This window comes from Musa acuminata, chromosome BXJ2-6, assembly GCF_036884655.1.
Source record: "Musa acuminata AAA Group cultivar baxijiao chromosome BXJ2-6, Cavendish_Baxijiao_AAA, whole genome shotgun sequence".
NCBI lineage: Eukaryota > Viridiplantae > Streptophyta > Magnoliopsida > Zingiberales > Musaceae > Musa > Musa acuminata.
Genome location: NC_088343.1, coordinates 9,498,603 through 9,522,548, shown reverse-complemented (window position 1 = coordinate 9,522,548; position 23,946 = coordinate 9,498,603). Strand labels below are relative to the sequence as shown.

The 23,946-nt window shown below is 37.7% G+C and overlaps 4 protein-coding genes across 9 annotated transcripts; 2 read left to right on the top strand and 2 right to left on the bottom strand.

Annotated features, from left to right (window-relative positions):
• Positions 1–383: 383 nt before the first annotated feature.
• LOC103988346 (protein VAC14 homolog) lies at positions 384–7,578 on the top strand. The gene is made up of 20 exons (XM_009406887.3): positions 384–473; positions 583–696; positions 860–925; positions 1,991–2,080; positions 2,220–2,339; positions 2,436–2,464; positions 2,556–2,698; positions 2,775–2,869; positions 3,044–3,130; positions 3,302–3,409; positions 3,500–3,591; positions 3,799–3,880; positions 4,861–4,926; positions 5,173–5,288; positions 5,427–5,547; positions 5,651–5,812; positions 5,897–6,025; positions 6,773–6,841; positions 7,215–7,463; positions 7,564–7,578. The coding sequence occupies exons 1-20, from the start codon at positions 384–386 to the stop codon at positions 7,576–7,578; spliced, it is 2,043 nt and encodes a 680-aa protein (XP_009405162.2).
• Positions 7,579–8,320: 742 nt separating this feature from the next.
• On the bottom strand, positions 8,321–10,226 carry LOC103987532 (uncharacterized). 2 transcript variants are annotated; one of them, XM_018827493.2, is made up of 8 exons: positions 10,070–10,226; positions 9,790–9,991; positions 9,557–9,710; positions 9,302–9,372; positions 9,131–9,208; positions 8,934–9,021; positions 8,782–8,837; positions 8,321–8,686 (listed from the first exon to the last, which is right to left on the bottom strand). In XM_018827493.2, exons 1-8 carry the CDS (start codon positions 10,133–10,135, stop codon positions 8,613–8,615), a joined length of 789 nt encoding a protein of 262 aa, XP_018683038.2. In that variant the 5' UTR covers positions 10,136–10,226; the 3' UTR covers positions 8,321–8,612. The 2 variants fall into 2 exon arrangements, with proteins under 2 accessions (XP_018683038.2, XP_064966576.1); XM_065110504.1 differs by having other exon boundaries at positions 9,147–9,208.
• A 904-nt stretch (positions 10,227–11,130) lies between these two features.
• LOC135614684 (uncharacterized) lies at positions 11,131–19,473 on the top strand. 5 transcript variants are annotated; one of them, XM_065112298.1, is made up of 16 exons: positions 11,133–11,458; positions 11,555–11,603; positions 12,479–12,656; positions 12,732–13,150; positions 13,544–13,592; positions 13,695–14,127; positions 14,212–14,260; positions 14,454–14,516; positions 15,869–17,015; positions 17,120–17,372; positions 17,462–17,510; positions 17,586–17,711; positions 18,097–18,201; positions 18,313–18,404; positions 18,502–18,655; positions 19,097–19,473. In XM_065112298.1, exons 1-16 carry the CDS (start codon positions 11,364–11,366, stop codon positions 19,361–19,363), a joined length of 3,528 nt encoding a protein of 1,175 aa, XP_064968370.1. In that variant the 5' UTR covers positions 11,133–11,363; the 3' UTR covers positions 19,364–19,473. The 5 variants fall into 5 exon arrangements, with proteins under 5 accessions (XP_064968372.1, XP_064968373.1, XP_064968370.1 ...); XM_065112300.1 differs by lacking the exon at positions 19,097–19,473 and having other exon boundaries at positions 11,131–11,458; positions 18,507–18,655; XM_065112299.1 differs by lacking the exon at positions 14,454–14,516 and having other exon boundaries at positions 11,134–11,458.
• A 631-nt stretch (positions 19,474–20,104) lies between these two features.
• On the bottom strand, positions 20,105–23,703 carry LOC135614683 (DNA-directed RNA polymerase I subunit RPA12-like). The gene is made up of 5 exons (XM_065112296.1): positions 23,404–23,703; positions 22,395–22,435; positions 21,064–21,147; positions 20,471–20,527; positions 20,105–20,386 (listed from the first exon to the last, which is right to left on the bottom strand). Exons 1-5 carry the CDS (start codon positions 23,519–23,521, stop codon positions 20,309–20,311), a joined length of 378 nt encoding a protein of 125 aa, XP_064968368.1. The 5' UTR covers positions 23,522–23,703; the 3' UTR covers positions 20,105–20,308.
• Between the last annotated feature and the right edge of the window lie 243 nt (positions 23,704–23,946).

Sequence of the window (23,946 nt, the reverse complement as noted above, 5' to 3'; positions counted from 1 at the left end):
GAATGTCCGCCCTCGTAACGGAAAATATTCGCTCTGCCGGTGGAGACCTCCGCCCCGCAACGGTAATGGCAGAGACGCACCGCAGAGCGAATCACTCGAAATAAATAGCCCAAACCAAAAACGAGGTACAGAGCGCGAGCTCAGAGAGAGGGAAAGCAAAGCGGAGGAACTGTATAAAGAGAACGCCCAATTCCCTTCCGTTTCTTTTCTCATCCTCCGCAGAGGTGGTAGTTAGAACTCCCGATTCCCTTCTCCCTCCCTAACCCGAGCTCAGGTGATCTCCCGCAGGGCGATGCTCCGAACTGAGGACTAGAAGGTTTGGAAACACTCCTCGGTTCCGATTCTTTAATACGTAGCGTCGGGAGATCTTCAGAGGTCGAGGCATGGCGGAGGCGTCGTCCTTGATCCCGGCCTCCGTTCTTCGGAGCCTCACTGATAAGCAGTACGAGAAGCGGAAAAAAGCCGCGGTGACGGTATTGGTTTTCGATCTTTCTGTTGTCTTCTTGTTTTCTGTCGACATGTTTTCTTGACGTAAATGTTAGTTTGGAGGCGACTGATTGTTTGGACAATGCGCAATTGCAGATCCAAGACATCGTCGGGAAACTTGCTTATGAGCAAGAGGTCAAGAAGATATTGGCTGTGATTAATATCTTGGCCACGGAGTTTACCGACAACCCACAGCCGGATCGTAGGAAGGTCCGCTGACGGTTTCTATGCCTTGTTCTAGTGTTTTCTTGAATTAGTACTGTACCGTCATTTGCAGTATCAGATTTCTTTAATGGCTTCAACACAAGTTTCCGATGTTCTCGCTGATTTTAAGTATCTGTCGAGCTTTTATCTGAGGTTCTGTTTCTTGCAGGGTGGATTAAAAGGACTTGCAGCTGTTGCAGTTGGTCTGAAAGAAAAAGCTCCTGCGTATCTTGAGGTTTTACTGAAGTGCACACGCATATCTTTTCTGCATGAGGACTATATCCAACATACTTGCTTTTCTATTGGAGTAATCACTTAGAAATTGTATGTCGTCTAACGATCATTGAGCACCAAGATACTGAATGGGATATTGATTCTAGCTAGATCGTTGCTTCCATCATCCAGACCAGTTCTGGGTCAATAAAATTAAGATATATAACTAACTCAAAACTAATATACAATACATGATTTTAGAAGCAAAGAATATACAATATAAATCTCACCTTGCCCAAAACTAATCTTGTTCGTTACATTTTTAGAATGACATTGGAAGAAATTGCTAGTCAGAGCTCACAACAGATATATGTGCCATTGATTGACAAAGTTAAAAAGAAGAGAAGATGAAATAAAGGTCAGTGCAAGAAAAGAAAATTAGCCAGAGTAATAGAGGAAGGAGAAGCTCAACGTTTGGAAATTTAGGAAATCAATTTTTTTCTTTACAATGATGGATTATCTATGTAACATATGAAAATGTAGAGGAGGTGAGATAATGATGGATTATCTATTTAACCTGTTAAAAATGTAATATCCTCTCAGGGCTTTAAATATGTCATATTGATATGTAACGACTGGTATTTACTCGTATATAGGCAACAATTGGTATGGATAATGATTGGCATTGAAATGTTTAGGTCGATGTTGGTACATATATCATTCATTTTAATTTTATTGACACCTAGTGGTACAAGTCGTATACCCAGTATACTGGTAGCTCAGTGGTCGGATTAATAACGAAATTGGTATCAAACTGGTACTTAAATCCTTAATGTATCCTCCTTGCCAGATAGATTATATGGTAGCTTCGATGAGGTTAAGAAGCAGTTACAACATTATACGTTTCTGTTATATATTTTTTTGTCTCTGGTTAATTCTACTGGTATTACAGTGATTATTGTTACTTTGTCCATTTTCTGAATCTAATATGATCATGTTCATCTAATGGAGCAGTTTTTTATGTTTTTGCTTTTCATCTTCTTAATTTGTGTAGTTAGCTAACTTTTGCATTTATACCTAATGGTAGGAAATTGTACCACCAGTTCTTAATCGCATTTCTGATGAAGACAGCACAGTTCGTTATATTGCCAGTGAAACATTGTATAATGTAGCAAAGGTAAGTTTGGTTATGCTAACTTTTCTATAATGTAGCAATGGTGAGTTTCGTTATGCTAACCTTTCTGTAATGTGGCAAAGGTGAGAATTTCACCTCTTGCAAAGGTAAGTTTCTTATGCTTTCCATTCTTTTTTTGTAGGCGGTAAGAGGACGTATCATCATCTATTTCGATAAGATATTTGATGCACTTTGTAAGCTTTCAGATGATTCAGATACCATCGTACAAAGTGGTGCTCATCTTCTTGACAACCTATTAAAGGTTAGGCATATTTTAAATTTTGTTTCTGAAATAACAGAAGCATTTGACTTTTAAAGAAAAAGAAACGTTTTTTTAATATAATTTCATTTTCATCAGGATATCGCTACTGAGAGTGACCAGTTCAGGTTGTGACATTGGCTTTCAGTATTTGATGCATACATATATATTCATTTTGAACTATATTTGTGTATTTAATATTTTTATATCCTTGTAAAGCCTAGAAGAATTTGTACCACTCCTAAGAGAGCGTATGGACATAATCAACCCTCACGTTCGCCAATTCTTATTGGGGTGGATCACTGTTTTGAATAATGTTCCAGATATGGATATGCTCTGTTTTCTTCCAGATTATCTAGATGGTAATATCTGTTGTAGAAATAGTCAGTTTTTCTTTAAATTCGGTTACGGTATAGACGGATGACTTGTGTTTCTCAGGTTTGTTCAACATGCTAAGTGATTCCTCTCCTGAAGTACGGCAGCAAGCTCATTGTGCACTTTCAGAGTTTCTTCAAGAGATAAAGAACACTCCAGTATGGCTCCTTCACTATATGTGGGATTTATAGATTTATAATTGTTCCTTTTGCAGTGGATGTGATTGTATTTCCATTATAAAATTTTCTTTAAACTCTCTGGAGGACGGGCTAAAAAGTTTATAAATGTTGTTGTTGATTTTAGTTTCTAACTTCGCTCATGACTATTTAAAGACTTCAGATTACGGTCGCATGGCCAAAGTATTGGTACAGAGAGCAGGCTCGCCTGATGATTACACTCGACTGACATCCTTCACATGGGTGATTCTTTTTGGCATCTGTGGTTATTTTGCTTTGGTTATAATTTACTCCCCGATGACTGTTCTTTCTCTTCTGTTAGGCACAGAGTACTTTTATACGTCGGCGCCAATCTCTATACTTTGTGATTTTTTTTGGACAGAGTTTATTGACATTTGTTTTGGGAAAATGTAGATGAATGAGTTTGTGAAACATGGTGCGGACCATCTTATTCCTTGTTATTCAGATATTTTAGGTGCTGTATTACCATGCATATCTGACAAAGAGAAGGAAATAAGAGAGGTATTATTATTATTATTATTATTATTTGCTGCATTTACGATTTTTTTTGTCACTTATTTTTCCTTGACGTAATATGCATTTCACGTACAGATTGCTCGTGAAACCAATAAAGAGCTTCGTGCCATTATAGCTAGTCCTGCTGAGGGTGTCAATATAGGAGCGGTCCTCACTATTGCAAGAAGGTACTTTTTTTTTTCTAACTTCAAGAATTGCTAGGTTCAGAATGGTTACTATAAATTGATTTGTTAGTAAATCTCTTGTGCCTCTTAAAGAGCACATGTTAATCTCTAAAAGATGGTTTCTTATTTTGTGTACTTGATTTTTTTGCTGCTTAAGCTAACTTCCTTCTAAGCATTTAAAATTTAGTTAATCTTGTCATCTTACCACAGTGGCTTAACTAGTCAAGCGTCGATTACTCGTGTGGCAGCATTGCATTGGATTGCGACTCTTTTGGATCGTCACTGGAATGAGGTAAACGTTATTCTTCTATAACATATTTTAAAGAAGGCTGTGGGAAGATGTCTAACGTAGCCTTATTTGCTGTACTGAGAACTGGTGTTATAACTCATGAGATAAGACTTATCCTAGACAAACCTAAAGTATATTACGATACTCTCAAAATTAGGAAAAAAAAACTTATTTTGACTTAATTAATCTTAAAAATTATTCTATTCGGTTAGAATACATTAATTTATTTTTAGTTATGCGAAACTCGTTCTCAGATTGATTTGTTCTTGTTAGGTCCTTGGCAAGCCCCATAAGTTGATGATGGAGATCGAATCTGAGCACCTCCAACACTCTTATATATACACTAAAATTTAAGATATATTATATTACATCAAAATAACTTGTCTGGTACTAATTTTACTTTTGATCCTTTGACCATATCTTTATGGATTTTCTTCTTTCAGTTATAAATTATCTTCTTGATAATTGCAATCCTATTGAGCCAATTCGATCGATTTGACTAATACAAGTTTTTGTCACTGATTGATTCTGATTTTAATTTTATGACCTATAGTCATGCTCTGTCTCTCGCTCTTCATATCAAATAATGTTATCATTGTTGATGACTACGTATGGATTTATAGCAAGGTTTTAAAATTTGGTTCAACCTTGTTTTGATATCTACCAGAGTGGTATGATATTGATATGCCGATGGAAGAATAAACATGTAAACATACATGACGCTTACTCATGGGCTTGAACTTGAGATCTATTACTTATGTCTATTAACTAACTGAATATTTCAATAAAGACATAGAACATAATTATTTATGGTTACTGAGATATGAACGACCAAACACATAAGTCTGATTCGATCCATTAAAGACTTAGAAAAAGTAGATTGGTTGATCTTCTGATTTGCAAACTTGACCAGTTTTAATTATATCTAGTCAATTTAAAACAGAATCAACTTGACCAATCTTAATTCTGTCTTCTTTGAACAGGTCATTTCATTTTTGAACGATATCTTTAGTTCACTTCTGGCTGCACTGTCTGATCCCTCTGATGAGGTAATTTCTTGAAATATATCCTGGGCTATTATTGGCAATATATTTCTTGTGGTACATCTTAATGGACACGAGACTATGCGATGTTATAGTCTCTAGGTGAGCCTAAGACTTGCTTCATAATAAGGCATGCAGAACTTATATATGGGTTTAGACATGCATCGGCTGTAATATTTCTAGTTTTGGTTTTCAAAACATTCCACTTCTAAACTAGCAAAAACCTTTATTCTCCGAGTTCTTACTTTGCAGGTGGTCATATTGGTGCTTGAAGTGCATGCATGCATAGCAGAAGATTCTCAAAATTTAGGACATCTTATTGATCATCTAGTCCAAACATTTCGTAATGATCATGCCCTTCTTGAAAAGTTAGTTTTTCTTAACACGATACTTTCCACATGTGCTAAATTTGAGTTTCTTTCTTTTCTCCTGTTTAGCAACGTAAAAACTTTAAATACCTATGTCTAACTTGCACAGTAAGAAAACTAGCTTGTCCTTTTCTTCAGGCGTGGGGCTCTGATAGTCCGTAGACTTTGTGTTCGTTTGGATGCTGAACAAGTTTACAGGGAGTTCTCTTCAAAAATAGAGAGAGAAGACGACTTGGATTTTGCGTCCAATATGGTTCAGGTTTTGTTCACTGTTCATGCAGTAATTATTATCCTCTGAGAGGGAGCAAAAGAAGAAACAGAAAACCAAAGAAAACTTGGTGATATACCTTTTTTGATGTTAGGCTTTGAATTTCACTTTACTCACGTCATCGGAATTGGCTGAGTTAAGAATTATCCTAAAGAAATCATTAGTGGAGTCTTCATCCATGGACCTGTTTGTGTCACTATATTCTCCTTGGTGCCATTCGCCAGTCGCGACAATCAGTTTATGCCTACTTGCTCAGGTAATGTATGTTATAACCTATTTGTATCTCTTTCCTATATCATTCTTTTAAATCCTTCTAATTACTGTTGCCCTCTCTCCGAAGGCATACAATCATGCCAGTTCTGTGATTCAGTTACTAGAGGAAGAAGATATAACTGCTAAGTTCTCGGAACAATTGGGCAAGTTGGTCTACCTGTTGGAGACCCCAGTCTTTGCCTCTTTGCGGTTGCAGGTATTGAATGTTTTGTTGGTTAACCTGTTATTCATCACAATATATTAGATGTATAATATATAATACTTATATTAATTTAAACTATAGAGTCATAAGCATATAAACAAATAATTTTTAAACATAATAAGGTATATCATAACTTAGAACTTATGATTTATAAATAAATATAATATATGGCTTATAACATATATATTATGTCATAAATTATAACGAATATATTGTTATTATAATATATGTACATATATTTCTGTACGTTTATAATTTTAACCAAATATTTCAATTTTATTTTTTGTGTTTTATTTATTTTTAGCTTCTGATCCAACTGATGTTGGATCAATGTCAGTCTTGTTACTGATTTTATGACTTTGCTTAAATCAGTGGGTAACTTTAGAGGCATACTGAATCGGAACATTTTATAGCATTCAAGTTGAACATTTATTTTGTTTGTACAAGTTATTGTTTACTTGTGGATATATCAAATCCAATCTTATAATGCTAATATTATAACATCAACTTCTTTGATATTCTCCCTCTTCATGCATATTGTGGTTTACTATCAAATTCGTGATTATCTGATCTTTTCATGAAATATAGGTTTTTCGATAGATGTAAAAAAATTATATTGGAAATAGTGCCATTGGTTGCCATAAGAATATGATCTTCTCATTAAGTATTGGTTTTTCAATAGTTGTAATTTGTTGTAGCAGTCCTTTTTGATAAGTTAACTTGTGCTTCTGAATCTTACAGCTTGTTGAACCTGACAAACATGTATGGTCGTTGAAGACCCTGTATGGTCTCTTGATGTTGTTGCCTCAGGTACTTGTAAATATCTATAATATTGTTTATAGCTATATTAATTGCCATAAGAAAAGAACATGCCAAGAATAGTTTTTGAGATTATCGGTCTCAACGAGTGCTTGAAGGTGCCAGCATGCATAGCGAGGTGAATGAACGTAGATACAGGGAATAGAGTGGCTTTTCAGGACTGCCAATGGAGAAGTGGATTCAGAAACTCTTGTTTAAATTAATTGGTCTGAATGTTCTATGCCATGTAGTGTTCAGCACTAGTGGGATCCTTACATGCATTAGTATGTTCTTTGCAGTACAACTTCGTTTTTCTTTGAACTGGCTCAATGCATTTGGTCATATATATGGTTCTCAGATTGTTTTATCTTATGTGTTTGTGCAGCAAAGTGCAGCCTTCAAGATTTTTAGGACTCGTTTGAAAACTGTTCCATCATATATTTTCAACAATGAACAGCTAAAGCATCCATGCAATCAGGTTTCGGAGATAACAGATGACAGCGGAGACCAAGTTGATGCAAATGTTTATGACAAAATCAACTTCCCTTCCAAGCTCCAACAATTTCAGCAAACTCTGCGCCGTCATAGGTTCTCTCTACAATCCCAGAAGTCAGCATCCTCATCAAAGTCACAGGTATCGACTTCCTTTTATGGTTTTGCATTTCCATTGGTCGCGAGATCATTGGTGGGGCTACTTGTCTTTTGAGTAATTTGACTTCGATGCTCATATGCAGCACACAGGACCTTGAAGAATCAGATCATCCTTTGCCACTCTTCATGGTCCCTTTCCGTATCATAGTGTAACGTTCCAGGACAACTGCAGTTTTGATTCTGATTGCTATTCTTTGCTTTGCTTCAGCCCATTTGGCAGAGAGCTTAGCATCTCAAGTAGAGGACGATTGGAGATCGTAGCATAGCAAAATGATCTCGCAGGTGTACAGCTGCACATTCAATTCATTGTTTTCTGTCAGATTTTGAATAACTCATAGCAAAAAAGCTTTTAGAGGGTTTCATAGCCTTGAAATCTTAGTCATGGATCTGCTCATATGATTTTGTAAATTTTCATTCTTTTTCTGTTTCCCCATACGAGCCGGGAGGAAAAGTTGGGTGAGGTTCAATTTGTTCTGTTCAGCCGAGTGAACAATCCCATTAGCAGGCAGGCAAGAAATCTTCAGTTTTGTTCTTTCATTCAATGTTCTCCAATGTGACAATATTTCTACCTAGTTTACGTATACGTTAGAATTGTTGAATGTGAGTCCAGCAGCTCTGGTTTTACCTTGATTACTATTATCTGATTAACATATTTTTAATATATCTTTTGTGAATTATGACATGGTGATCACAGGGTTTGGTTATGCCCTTCAACGAGGCTGCGGGGACGAGAAAACGTCTCCATTCTTTACCCACTTCTCGGGTGATTAGTTTTACGGCACTTGGAGCAATCGTTGCCCAAAACTAATTAAAAGATCTACAGTCTCGTTGAGGCAAAAACATAATTGGTTCTATTTTTCTGTAGCATCTTTCTAGAGAAAACGAATGATGGATCATGAATTCAATCTACATTTTTTTAGATAATTGTATGTCTCTGAAACGCGACGTCGCCATTTCCTTCTTCCCTATATAATGCTCCGTTGCCTCTCCCTCTTCTACGCACTTATGTTCTGTTTCTAATTCGATCTGTGAAACAGGGGTGTCAGCAACGTCTCATCATCAACTTCTCATCATCAGGAATGAGAAGTCACCAAGTAAATGACCTTAGGTCTGCCTTTGTCGTGTTACATTGTCACTTCTGAGCAGCCTCTCGTTTCAGTCTATCCATCAGAAGGTGCGCTACCGATCTGTAACCCTGCTCTTGAGCTGCTTGTCGGAGACATTCACGGACAAGATGAGTTTAAACAGCAAGATCTTTGGAGCCTGTGATTCCAACAACAAGACGATTCAAATGGATTCACCTTGGTAAATCGCGATGCCGGTTGGTGCCATCTTCCTTTTCTTCAAGCAAAGAGAGCTGTCAAGTTTAGGCATTTTGAGTTTGTAAGGGTTTAACGAGTGTAATACTACAGGATCTGCGGGCTCAGTTATACCATCAGTAGAGTGTGCTTGCCTGTTACATATCCAATACGGGTTGATTCCTTTCTCTTCGATGCAATGGGGGCACATCCAATCCTTCTTTGCCCTGACTTCCTCCATTTCTGTCAAGGTAATCAATCCATGAACTTGCAGTCCATAAGTAGCCAAATCGAAGCTAAGAAACAGCTGCAGGCAACTGGTCATCGCTCGATGGCATTCAAATCGGCATACCTTCACCATATCTTACTTTGAGACAAGCACGGCATAGGACACCATTGGAAGAATGGCAGACCGAGCACTCCGTTTTACCTGTTAACGCAGAATATTTGAGCATTTAGCTTCATATTCATTGCCATGAAAGAAACAAGGAGCTGAAAAAGAGGCAAAGATCATGTGATTCACCTATGCATGGCTGATTAATGTTTCCATCCCCACACCGTCTGCAATCTTCTTCCCCGCATAATTTCTTCTGCCTGAGTTCGACAGCAGAGAAGTTCCAAGTGTTCTTAGTTCTATAGTGAGGTAATTAGCAATTCTAAACAACAGGAAATAACTCTTGAAATAAGAAGCTTGGATGATTCTTCCAACCGAGAAAAGGCATGATTCTTGAGAGTCGCATCAAGTAGTAGAAGAGACAGGCGAGAAGAAGCACTCGACCTGCAGAAGTGGCAGCAGATCCCCAACACCGGGTCGTAAACGCTTCCCCTGCTTTTGCTCGCACGCCCATCCGAGAACAGCCGCTTACGAACTTGGTGGATGACGTCTCTGTACTCCGAGGACGCTGCCACAGTCGCATTACCACCAAGCGTGTCTGTCGTCCGACCGAAACCGTGATTCGAGAAGCAGAGATTTAGTAGAACGACGAACAAGATTAGTTTAGAACGACGAACCTGGAGGAGATGAATCGGCATCGTCATCGTCGTCTTGCTTGCTCTTCAAGCGCTCAGACCGCCGGAGAGGAGTGCCGTCGACGATCCGGATCTTCCGCTTTCTCTTGACGCCGCTGCGACCTCCGGTCGCCGACGAAGAAGAGGAAACCACGGCTCGCAGCTCGCCGGCCCTTCTTAGCAATCCGAGCGACTCCAATCGCACCTTCGGTGGAAAGAAACCCGTCACCGATCCACCTCAAACAGAACCCAAATCGATCTTTTTATTCTCCAACCATCATACCTTGTTCTCTTGTACGCGGGCGTCGCGGAGGCGCTCGTACGCGGATTTCTCGCCCGATGCTCCCATGGCTAGCGATGGGTTCTCCTTCGAGGAACGGGTTGCTTCGGCTGGCCCTCCCCTGAGTCTTGCAGGTGGTGGTGTCGGAGTTCGAATCGGAGACGAGAAGACACCAACTTCCCAACGGCTATATTCGAAGGACGGACTCCCGAGGCATAATCTTTTAGTACAAATATTACTGCGAGAAAGGCGACGGCTGACCGTCTGATCTTTCTTGGACGGGTAAGATGCTATATAAATCTTAACTAGGGATCGTATGTATCTTAATTACGAACATGGTCGGACAGGAGCGGAGAATTCTTAATGAGACGGAAAACCAATGTGTGTTTTCATATTCTTTTAATTAATTTTTTATTTTACAAATATTACTAAAATTAATAAATAATACTAAAAAATAATGAATCATAATAATAATATTTATAATATTTATATGTCATTATAATATTCAAATATAAGTACAACCAAATAACTATAAATATATCTAAATAAATATATAGATTCTCTCTTTTTTTAATTTTCATGCTCATGTTTCTTACATAAATAATAAAACGTATTTTTAATTTTAATTCCCATATCCATCCTCATTCCTATTTATTCCCTTACTTCTATCTAATTAGGGACATCTTCATTTTTTAACATATCCATGTAGATATTTGTACCTCTAATTTTGAATATAATAATTTAATTATATTCAAATCCGATCAAAAGATATTAACAAAAAATCTATTTTTTTTTCTTTCACATCCGATCAAAAGATATTCAAATCCGATTTAAACGGGTCGATGGATATAAAAGTTGGGATCCGCAACCCATTCGTATCCGTTTGGATTTATTCCTTGGTCCGAGTTAAATTGATCCGTCCGGTGAAACCACTTGGCGCGTAGAGGTGTAGTACCTGGCCTATTATTGGACAACATATGGGTCCCACATCAAAGCATTCATTTTAGGCAATAAACAAGACGGTAAGACGGTCGGCAATTCGTTGAGGGGTAGGAATTTGAGCTAAGGAAAGCAGCCGCAGATCCAACGGGTTCCGCCCCCAAATCGGAAGGGCGCGGCCAAATATGGGGCAAAAAATGATTAGGGGTTCGTCCCTCGCAATCGTCTTTTCCCTTTGGCTTTGATTTCTTGTTTCTCTCTGCGTTCGAGCGGAAGCCCTCTCCCCTTCGGCTTCCAGATCCTCTCTCCGTATGTTCCTTCTCCCCCCTCGAGGAATGTCTGGCGTCGGAGCCTGACCATGGACGACATCGACGGCATGCCGCTGGCGAAGCGGCGCAGGATTCCCATCTCGACGAGTCCTTCCTCTTCGCCTCACGGTCCTTCCACTCCCAAGTACTCTTCTTTCTCCTTTCCCCCTCTATTCTTTTTCTTGATAGTTTTTGGGTATTGTTCTGCTCGTTCATTGCTAACTCGTGTTTTGCCCCGCAGGCGCTCAATTGGTTTTCCCGTAGAGCGAGTGTCAGTGGAAGTTTCAAAGGTAAATTGGTGGGCCTCTTTTCAGTGGTTTTGCGCCTGGAGTTTTTGAATCGTTTTTAATTATTGGCCGTACATTGCGAAAAGGTCTATATATTAATATAAAAATATCAAAGAAATCATGAAAATATATAGAAAAAGGAAAACAATCTATAAAAGAAACCAAGCATTTAGCACTTTGAAATATAAGTATTATGCATTTTGAAACATCGTTTACAGTTTCACATATTTTAACAGAGGACACTAGAGGGAAGTAACAAAAGATATTTCATGCTTGAGAGGTTTAGGATTTTGGAATAGAGTTATGCATGCAAATGGTTTCTGAAACTTCTATAATCTTTTCCTTTTGGACTGAACTTCTTTGTGCTTCATGCTAAAGTTGTGTAATCTGGCTGAGTCTCGATGATTGTATTAAATTTAGAGGGAATAAATTTTGGACCCATGGGAATTTCTTTCTTTCACAAACACATTTTTTGTTTCTTATGCTCTTACTCAATTTGCCAACTTGATTATGCTTCGTGAAATATGAAACAGTGTTATGAGTTCTGTTGTGTATTGAGGTTTGATTACTTTAAATATATAGTTTCCTTTTGGAATGTCAACACTTTATTCGTGGGAAAAGTTTCCATTATACATTTAGCTTTTGCATTGATAAATTTAATTTGTGAACTTGTGAACGTTATTGGCTAATTTTGGACCCCTGATAGATGCAACTTCAGCAATATAATATATCTGCTTTATAGAATGTTGATCTCTACCATCATTCATTTGGCTTTGACAGATTTAAATTGTGAACTTGTGAAGGCCATGTCTTGATTAATATGGCCGCCTGATAGGTGCAATTCCGGATATATAATATGTTGTTTCACCTTTTTCCAGAAATGGCCTGGTTTGCCAAGAGGTGTGAACTTTAATCCCTCTGATGAAGATCTACTCTGGCATTTGCTTGCTAAAGTTGGCAAGGGAAATGCTGACCCTCATCCGTTTATTCATGAGTTTATTACTTGTCTCGATGAATTTGAAGCATTTGGTTATACACACCCTGAGAAACTTCCTGGTAATTAGTTATAGTCTTTCAGCCACACTTTTTTTGTCATGTCTGCACTCTGATGTCTGAACCAGTATTTGATAGGCATTAGGAAGGATCGGGGTGATTCTTACTTCTTTCACAAATCTTTTAAGACATGTATTGCTGAAATTAGACAACACCAGAAGATGCGTGACAGTGACAGTGGGGACGTCTGTTGGCAAAAGAGTGGTAAGTCCAAGCCTATGATCGTTGATGGGAAACACCACGGCTATAAGACCATGATGATTCTATATGAGAATGCCAGGTGGGTGATGCACCAATATCACTTGGGTGTGGAAAAGATAGACCAGGAAGAGTTTGTTGTTTCTAAGATATTCTACCAGAGGACTGGCCAGGTCAACAGAAGTGTGGAAGACTTGGCTCTGGGCACAGATGAAACTGTACTTGGAGAAGCAGGGTCACTAATTTTTTCCAAGTTGGATAGCCACCTTGATCTCGTTAACGCAGATGCAACTTCACAGGTTTGCAGCACTTTTAGCTTCTGCATTCTAGCCATAATTGTTGAATCAGAAATTTTAATGGAATATCACATCAGCATAGTGACAGGAAAAGACAAAGACAGTACAGAAGTGAGGTTAAAATATATATCCTTTTTAATTCTTGATATCCTTTGTTGTGTAAGAATTTAATTCTTATTTTTCTCCTATTTATCTTAGGACATTTGTTCCTGCTATTAGTTCATCCAGTTGATTGCAAATGGTGTTTATCTTATTACATTACTCTAGGAGATCATATAGGGCAGGCTTGCTTGCATTTTCTAATCACTTGCACTTTGTATTCCTCTTAAGTCGCAAGCTTTTATAGTTGTCGAATGAGCTGTTATGTGCTTATCTTGTTAAACACCTATTATACAGGATATTTTGATGGATGACCATGATCCTAAGCCCCACCTGTCCTTGGAAGGTAGTTATCACTAATATTCTTGAAGGAAGAAAATTATGAGGTCCTGTGAATGCAGCTATTATGAGTTCTGATCCAAACATTTTTTCCTTCCTACTGCTACAGTGTACAATCACAAGTATCCATCTGATGTTTCTGAAATAGCTGATGCTCAAGTATGTAGAGTTAATTCAGATATGATACCTGATTCTGAAGTTGAAGGCCATACTGCTAAGACCGGAGGAAATGATATCATCCAACCATCTAATCTACCAAATTATCTTATGGATCCGAAGACTGAGCACCCTGACTGCAACACAAATCTTCTTATCGAGGGTACGGACAGTATGCCTATGGCTGTTACTGGAGTCCATCCTAACGATGATGAACTCGATCATGTTTTGTTGCATGTTCGTACTCACATGTTGTTGTCAAGCATGAAATCAGGCACTACTGATTCCAGATGTTCTTCTGATAGTAACAGTTGTGGTTTAAACCACACTATGGAAAATTTGTTGCATGCCAAAGATGGTGGATTTGTTCCTCAAAATGATTCGATGTATGTATGCGTTATCATATTACCTCTGCATTTTTTGAATATCAGATACTACCTGATCTTGTATTTGTTTGAAAATGATTCCAGGAGTAACATGGAAACAACTTACGGAAAAGATATCCTTGGCCCGGTGCAGGTATATATTCTCATACTTTTCTCTTCAAGAAATTTATTGAGCTTCACTGGCAATCGAATGAAACCTACTCAAGCTGTTCAGTTTCTACTGTTTTTTTAGTTAGTAGCAATTTTTACCCCAGGCGTGGACACTTTAATTCTTAATTTTCTCTTACAATGAAGTAATACTCTAGATTTTCTTTTTCCATTATAAGATTCAGAGGAGAGTGAAAAAGAAGCAGCATCTCGAGAGGAACGAGTCTTTTGAGTTATTTGAGGTAATGGTTCATAGTTGTGAAGCATGGACATTTCAAAATGATTGTTATGTATGTGCTAGTGTCTATGCAGGATGCCACAATTATTGGATTGGCAGTTTAAAACATATTGGAGAATTTTGTACCATCTATTATTTAGAATAATGTGGCGTAGGAGTGTAGGTCACTGAAGTCATAACACTAATCTTCAAATATGTATATTAGCAAAACGCTGAGGATGGTTGTTATGCTTTGTATTAGTTTCATAATGGCCATCATAGATTCTTTATATTACATAAAGAATAAAATTGTTGGTTACATATAAAAATATAAATGAATTAGGTACTGTGCTTATGCTGTGTCATGCTCTATATCTATATGATTTGCAATAGTAGTGTATCCGTATTTTGTTGTGCCGATGTCCATGCTTCATAGATCTGCAGATATTTATATTCACTCCTTATGGCACTTGCCTTAATCACGTGAAATGATCACCCATAATGTTTGCATGAAAACACTAATCCATGATATCATTATGAAGAAAGTTATTCCAAGGATGTATTTACCAACATTCAGGGGTAAGGTGGCACTTCAAGGTGGTGGGGCTGGGGGCATTGTGACCATAATTAGAAACTCATTTTTAAATCTTATATGAATCTGTATGAAATGAATGGTGCAGACTAAAAATGAATCGTAACATATTTGACTCTTGCAACTTGCAACCAATTCTTCGGTTTCACCATCATTCATTATTGTTGTGTATTTGAGTTTGAATCAAGTGTGGAATATTGATCTAAATACTGAGATTGTGGAAATTTATTCAGGTTTTTAGTATGTTTGGCTTTGTTCCAATTGTGTTATACCACTTTATTGAGTTTGCTTTTCTCAGGCTTCAATTATTACCTTGCTTTTTCTTGCAAACTTGAGGCAGTTGTAAGAACTTATAGTACTCATAGGGTGCTGAGGGAGAAGGGGGAAGGAGACAAGAGGGTAGAAAGAAGCAGCAAAAATGTTGGGAAGGGAAGGAGAGCATGTGGGTGGAGAGAGCGAGTGGGCGGGGAGTGGGGGCCAGGGAAATATTCTGTCAATATAATCTAGCAGTTTGCACCAGAAACTCTATCTGAATTCCCTTGTTTGACTTTTTTTTTGGAACATGGTTCTTTGCCATATTTGTAACTGGTGCTTTGGGTTCAATAAAAAATTACATGTATTTATTTGTAAATTTTCTCACATGTTTATGCACTCTAATTACTATTTAAGAAATATATTCTGGCAGATATTTTAATTGTTTTTATTAGGAGATTAATATATTTTTTCATGTAATTTTTTTATCTTTGGCAGTTGAAGCTTTGGTTTTGTTTGTTTTTCCTGTTCAGGGTATTTCTTCGTGTCCTTTAGTGAACAACACTACTGACTGTGACCCTGGCAGAGAACAATACAATATGCATTCACCCAATAAAGAAAGCAGTTGTATGGATAGCCATCTTCCTGAAAGTGGTAATTTATACATGGCAAACAATATAATGGCCGAGCCTTCTGGAAGTTCTACTGCAGAAAGTTATTCCATGGTTCATCAGTGTTCAAATTTGCCTTGCTGCCAAAACAATATTTTGTTAGAAGTTAGCTTCTCCAAAGAGAATCTTGGCAACGATGGTGTATCCTCGTATCATACACCTCAGACACCTGTTTTAGGAGAAGGAATTGTAAATACTGATTGCAGACCCTCTCGATCAGGTTTATCTGGCCAGCTGATTTCACTAAAAACTGAAACCATGGAAGAAGTCCATACTGATCATGTCTCTGAAACTAATAGAGGACTAGAATTTGGTGCTTATGGATTAGGGACATTGGAAAAGCATGTCATAGGTATTTCTGGTACTACAGATCTATGCTCATCGGAAGTCAGAATGTGTCCTGAGGTCAATTTGTTAAAAACAAACAAATTTCAGACAGACCAGATGATATGCAACTGCTCAAAGGATGCAAATACCTTGGATCCTCAACTGTTAACTCTAGGTCAAAGCCTGGAAGACCAGAATAATGGCAATGATGTGCTCGATTCAGTACTGCCTAGCATCATTAGTGAAGTGAAAGTTGAACCTTTGGAAGAAATTTGCACCCACAATGGTTCGGGAACAACTGCTCAAAAACCTGTAAGCTCTTCACTTGAAGCAACTTCTAGAAAACCTACGAGGTCTTGCCAAAGTGGTTATTCTGCAAAGACCAAAAAACATACTGAATACTCACTGACAGACAAGCATTGTAAAGATCTGCTTTCATCTGACTGCTGTAATTCACAAAGAAAGACCACAATAAATTCTTTATGTTCAGAACAACCATCCCTTAAGAAGGATTTACCCCTAAATTCAAATTCTTCGAAGTTTTTTAATAGTGCCTGTTCACGAAAAGGCAGTAACAGACAAGAAAATGTTTTCTTACACAAAAGAAGTTTGATCGAGCAAGTCGGAAATAGGTGCTCCCATCATGCATCTATAACTGAAAATGTACATGTGAATAATACTGGTAGGCTATCTATCTAAGTCAAGTTTTGTCAATAGATTTTGTGAAGGCTTTCAAATTTTGTGCAGTGATTTAGTTATCCTGTCTTAGAAATTCCTACTTTCCAGAGGCTCATATTTCAAGAACAGAGGTCAAGAAGGAATATGCTGATGATTTCTCCAAGGACATGCAAGCTGATGTGATTTCTCCAAAACCTGAGATGCTGGCTTGCGGAGTAGTTTCTTACTTGAAGTACAACAACAACAACATGAACAACTCACAACAGTTTCTGCCACAGAATAAAAAATGTGAACCAGTCAATACTCCAAATGCTCAAGTTAACAATTTTTCTCTTCGTAGGAAAAGGAAGAAGACTGCAACGTGAGTGATGATCCTTATCATATTTCTCTTCCGTGCAAATTTGATGAACATTTTTGTTAAGTGCGGTCTATAAAAACAAAATTATGCAGGGATTCAGTAGAAAGAGCACTCGAGGAAGATGCTCCAGGGCTTCTGCAGGTAATTTTGAAATTGAATACATTTTAAAAATTGTCATATGAACATTTTTAATACGAGATAATGGTCTTTGGATAGGTTTTATTGGACAAAGGAATAACAATCGATGAGATCAAGCTTTATGGAGCTGCTGAAGATGATGAAGCACTGGAGATCTCTTCGTCAGATGACAACTTTGAAGAGCTTGAAACTGTAATTACTAAGGTTAGCATAAAATCTTTCAAGGACTATATCTGATGCATGGCTCAATTTCTGTTAGCATATACCATATTATCTTTCTGCAATTATTCGTGAAATAAACCACCAAAATATACATATATGGATACTCTTACTTGTGGGGCATGGTTGTATATCATCACATTGTCAGGCTTTCTGAAAATAAGTGGATCATTTACCTCATATAACCTCCTCCTAACTTCCTCTTTATTTCGCTTAACTGATATTACAAAGTCTTCATTCCACATGTTAATAAAGCACATTAGAACTATATTTTATGAAGGCAAATGGAATTTTTTCTTGGTTTTCCCTTTGAAGTTCCATATGTTCTATGTGAATGATTTACTCATTTCTTGAGCCTTTTCTATTTCAGATATTTTCTTCACAAGCTTCTCTATTCAAGTTTTCAGTGGCACGCCACATGAAGGGATCAAAGGCTGTTTATTGTTTATCTTGCTTAATTTCTTTGATCGAACAGGTTTGGAGTTTCTTTATTATTTGGTTTATCATTTCCCATCGTAGTTTTTACTTATAATGGTTTTCTGGTTTTTATTTACGTAGTTATCTCTGACTATGTTTTACATCTCAGACTCGATATCTTCAGTTTCGTAATAGTCCAGTGGAATGGGGATGGTGTAGGGATCTGCAATCATTTATTTTTGTTTTTCAAATGCATAATAGGTGAATGTTCTTGCTTGGATGTTGTCTTTGTAAATGCTCGGATTTGATGGCCACTCAATGGAAATTCAGTATTACCTTGATGTTACTTCTGATACAGAATAGTTCTGGAGCGCCCAGAATATGGTTATGCCACATATTTCTTTGAGCTTGTGGATTCTTTGCCAGTTGACTGGCAGATCAAGAGGTTGGTGACGGCAATGAAGCTCACCAGCTGTAGCAGGACCACTCTCATTGAGAACAAACCTTTATTGGTAAGACCAACCCATTCTCTCCTCTCTAACATGCCCAGTGTTCTTTAGTAGCTACTTGAGGTGCTGAACTTACATGATCCAGACCTTACATGATCCAGACCTATATAGTGTATCAATCTAATTGCTGCTTAATATGTTCTAACTTTTGCTTTATTTTTTTTCTTTTTCTTGGAAGAAAAAATTGAATTATTTTACTCTGCTATGCTGCCCGGTCGGTCTGATTTTATTGTAATCAGAAACCTGACAAGGATTCTGCACACGAGTGAGTTATTAACATGAGCCAACCAGAATTACACGTGGTAGCTTCTGTTTCTCTAACATCTGAGATTTCAGGTAGTCTTACAAGTTAATGAAAAGCCAGATACCCCGATAGTGTGTGTCGATGAAGAAATGACTTGTGTCCTTAAAACCTTTGCACCTAATTTCCGTTCTGGTGTTTAGGTTGGAGAGGACTTGACCGAGGGAGAGGCGCGTGTGCTGGAGGAGTATGGCTGGACTCCTAATTGCGGGCTGGGGACAATGCTGAACTACTGCGACAGGGTTGTGCATGACAAAAAATACGAAAGGTTCAGCAATGAATGGAGGGCCAAGATCGGGAGACTACTAATGGAGGGTCATGATTCTGGACGAACCATACTCGTCAAACTCCCGAAAAGGGTTGTAAAATACAAAGGAGGCGAGAATTTAAAAATCAAGTTGGAGAATTGATCCAAATAAATGCTAGCTTTAGCTGTGTATAGTTGCGGAAGTGCCTTCAATGTTACACTGGTATGTAATGGCCAATGTTGTATGTCATTGCTTCAGCTTCGTATCTTCCATTGTTGGCATGAATTAACTTCTTATTCTGCACGAGATCGAGCATTGGTGTATTTTTATTTTCACAATTGTGCAGCTTGAACTTGGAATTAACGCACTTTGGCACATTTTGCTACATGTACATGAACATGGTTTAAATCGGTTTGAACTGAATCGGTTTTCCTGTTTGGATTTATCTAATTGAATCCGTTAATTTATTTATAATTTGAAGTAATTTTAAAATTATATATTTTTTAAATGAACTTGTTTGATTCTATGAATTGATTTGGTTTAATCAATCAAAATTTTGATCCAATTAGATCGATATGTTAAGATTTATAAAGTTGGGTTTATATTATTTGTAAAATTTGGTTCTAATATTTTTTAATTGAAAATCAACCTATTAATCAAATAAAAAAAGAATACTATCGAATTAAAATCAATTCATATAAACATCAACCTATTTAGACCCACCGAACTAATTTTCAATCAATTTGATTTTTTCATTTGATTTAAACATCCCTAATTACAAATTAGCTTGCAAGTTTATATTTCCATCTAATAGGTCTATTGTGATATGAAAATTTCCTTGATATGAAAATATCTGCATAAGCTGTGCATTTGGGTCATCAAGAAGTGTTGGAGGATTGATGATACAGCCACAACTCAGTATTATCTTTCAGATGATAGTTGATGTATATGATTCTTACTACAAAGCCAAGAAGTGTCTTTGTCCTAAAAGAATATATCGAAAAAGAATCATCAGGACTCCTCCATAGCAAAGACTCCACTCAAGAGATATCAAAATTTAGATGAAGTACATCAAAATAAAATCTTAAGCTTTGTGAACATGCTTTCCTATGTGTTAATTGAAAACTTGTGTCTGCATTGCGGACACTCGTAAAAGACCGTCTGCCCTTCATCGGCTGATCGTAACTGCAAATTATATGATAAGTGGTTAAAAGTTTAAACATATCTGGAAATGATTACAGAAATATGATCAATGAGATGATAATTTACCTGTTTGGTATAATATTCAAGTTGAGGATGACGGCACTGTGGGCATTCTTCATTAACCTATTACACAAAAAGTGAATCATGGGCCATGTGTGATTCAAACGAAGAAAACGAGCAGAAAGGGAAGGATCAATGCACATGACTCCCTCAAATACGAGCTTTGGATATATTATATGCGACATTACCCCTATTAGTAAGAGGTTATTTTCATCATGGTATGCAATACCGTACCGTACCGGTGTTTCGAGGTTGGCTCGGTATGGTACGGTACTGGCATACTGAGCGGTACATCAGTACATACCGAGCGGTACATCAGAGTGTACCGAACAGTTTTATATATTTTCTTCCTTACTGTAGCACTGTAGCACTGTTACAGTGTAATACTGAAGCACTGTAGCACGTTCCGTCCGGTACCAGGCGGTCCGCGTACCGATATGTCGTCGAACCGATACGTACCGTCGATACTGGGTTGTACCATTCGGTATGGCATACCAATTTTCCATTACTCGAACCATGAACACCCAAGTTGCAAAGGAACAAGCCTTAATCATTTAAGAAACATATTGATCTTAAAAGATGACACACAAGATACTTACAACTGCTCTTTGGACTGCTTCGTCGTCAACCGGAGCACTCTCAAGGATTACAAAAGGTTCAATCTTCAGTTCCCTTCTAATATCCTGAAAACGGAAGACATAATTTGCTTGTTGGAGTTAAATAGGGAAATGGAGTAAAATCTTAACAAGGTTAATAAGCATAATCTGTTTTTAGATACACCATTCATAAATCATCGGCCGATAATACTAAACCATCCAAGATTCGATGTACAAGGTTCCTTCCTAAAGGCGACTCTTAAGAGTAAGATAAATATCAGTTACACATCATGACAAAGTAACTATTAACTATGTGCAGCTTATTTATAATTAAAAAATTACTTGCAATGAATAATGCTTGAAAAATTTAGAAAAATGTGGCAAAACTTATAATGATCGGAGATAAAATTATCATTATAGATGTCTATTATCCTCATTTGATGGCAGACATAAGCAGCATCAACCATTTGTAGAATATGCATCAAGTATCCTGAGCATCCAAAAGTAACTGTTTCTTTAATTGTTGCTTTAATTCTAATAGTAAGATGAAATAACCTAACAATCATCCAGGGCTCTAAAGTGTCCTGAGTTGGAGGATGTATGCTTTCATATATGAAGATAAACAACAATCTTGGTTAATATTGCCCCATCCTATTAGTTAATTGAACGGATTAAATCTTTCAGAAATATCACATCACAAACTTTGTTACAACAAATTATTTATCAAGAAAACAAGACTCCACCTCATGACCACCGAGTGCGTGTAAACTAAAGGTGTGATAAGAGAAGCATGATTTAAATGCTGGTCATCTAATATGAAAATACAGCAAAAAAATTTTCCTTTTAAATTAGAACAAGGCACGATGAGACAAATTTTGAAATATCTCATGTATTATGGCTTCTTTCTTCGTCAATTTTTCTACTCTATTTGTTCAGTCTCTTCTTATGCACTTAAGTTCAAAGTTAGCATCTTTCAAAACAGCTTTGACTTTGTAGATGAACAAATCTGTTCTTCATCATGTTCCACAAATGTTATTCTACTAAATTTCGTTTAACCAACATATCAAGCTTAAAAAAAAAAAGAAAAATAAGAAAGCTAAGTACATACCACAACTAACTTAAAATCATAGGATTACAAACCTCATCTCAAAAACCAGTAAAATTGCAAAGAAGAATACAATTTCAGATGGGTGTACTTTGAATACATATCTAAGATACATGTCTATCAAGATTAATATTCCATAACAAATGGAAGAATAGGAAAAAAATTATGCTCTCAATTGGTAAAAGAGTTCCCAGGTTGATTTGGAAGAACTGCAGTTTGTGGGACATACCTCAGCTGTTACTGTGTACCGTGTTTCTCTCCCTTCAATATCTGAGAAACAGTTTGAAGATTGTAATATTAGTGCTGCCATCTTTATTAGTTCCACAATGCTATGCAAGAGTATAAATAAACCATAAAACAGAAGAATGAATAAAGAAAAACTATGATGTCTCCTGAACATACTTCTGAGAATCAAGTGAATATACAAAACACTTATGCAGACAGAATTATGCAATGTTCAAAGAAGACCATTTTAGATGTTCAAATTATAACAAACTGTGCAATGTAAAAGGAAAATTGAACTATGCAGATTAAGAAAATGATGTAAAAGATAAAAGTGAAAAAATTATTTAAGATGGTATGTGCATATTCCACGAATAACCATGGATTTCATAGCTCATAGCTGATGTAATACCACTGGGCATCACAGTCTCTCCCCTGCGCAAACTCCTTATATCCTCTTCAAGACCCACTGAACCCTAGAATCTCGCACTAGTAGATAATATATAGGATCATGGCAAGCTCCGGGAACATCCTACAAGTAGGCCTTCTCTACTAAACCCACTAATCATAGTCATGGCCCTAGTTGTCTTAGATACGCTAATTGTGGCGAGTCATTACAGCTTTTTGCACCCTAAAGGGGTACTAGAAAAGCATTCTTTACGACGGACAACGTCTTGCAGAAAAGCTCAGAACGCAACCCGCATGCAATGCATGACTATTGCGAACAACATACATCTACTTCGATGGTTATAGATTCCAACAATATCTGGAAACCCTAAAGGTCTTTTTGCACAATCTATCAAACAGATTGGTAATTTCGTGTTGTGCGAGGAAGCAAACGAATTTGCATGTTTACCAGGGTTAAAGGAGGGGCAACAAGTTGTCTGCAAACCACCTACAAGCGCACCAATTACATGCTCCAGATGCAGGTGTGCATGCAAGACCGCCCCAATCTTGCAATCAGACAAAGGGAACGAGAAGAGAGAGAGAGAGAGAGAGAGAGAGAGAGAGGTTACCCCCGGCGGCGCGTTTGAAGCCACAGAGAGGGCATCTGGCGAAGTGGAGGGAATCGAAGGAGAGGAGGGTTCCGCACATGCTGCAGAACAGGAAGTCGCGGGCGTGGCAGAACGACATCTTCTTCTTTCCTCTGTTGCAGCGGCAAGGAGAAGGTGGTGAATGTCACCGGGAGGTGCCGCTCCCAGGACTCCGCCGACCGCGGTGGCTTCACGGAAGTGGCGGCGGCGACGAAGAGGGGTTGCCGATAGGGTATGCGCAGAGGTGGTGGGAGGGTTTTTGGTCTCTCGCTCGTGGAAGCCCAAAATACATGTATAATACCTCTTTCGTATCAAAGATCGTATACGTACTCTCCAGGAAACGACTGCCGTATTTACGAGTTCGCCACCGCTAATTATGTATGTTAATTGATTCAAGTCATTGTGGACTTCGTTTAGATAAATATTACTTAGACACGACGAGAAAGCTTTCTTGAGATTAATGGGTGGAAACGGCTCTCTTGATTAGGGCTGGTAGAGCCAGACGACGAGGAAGCGGCGGAGGTC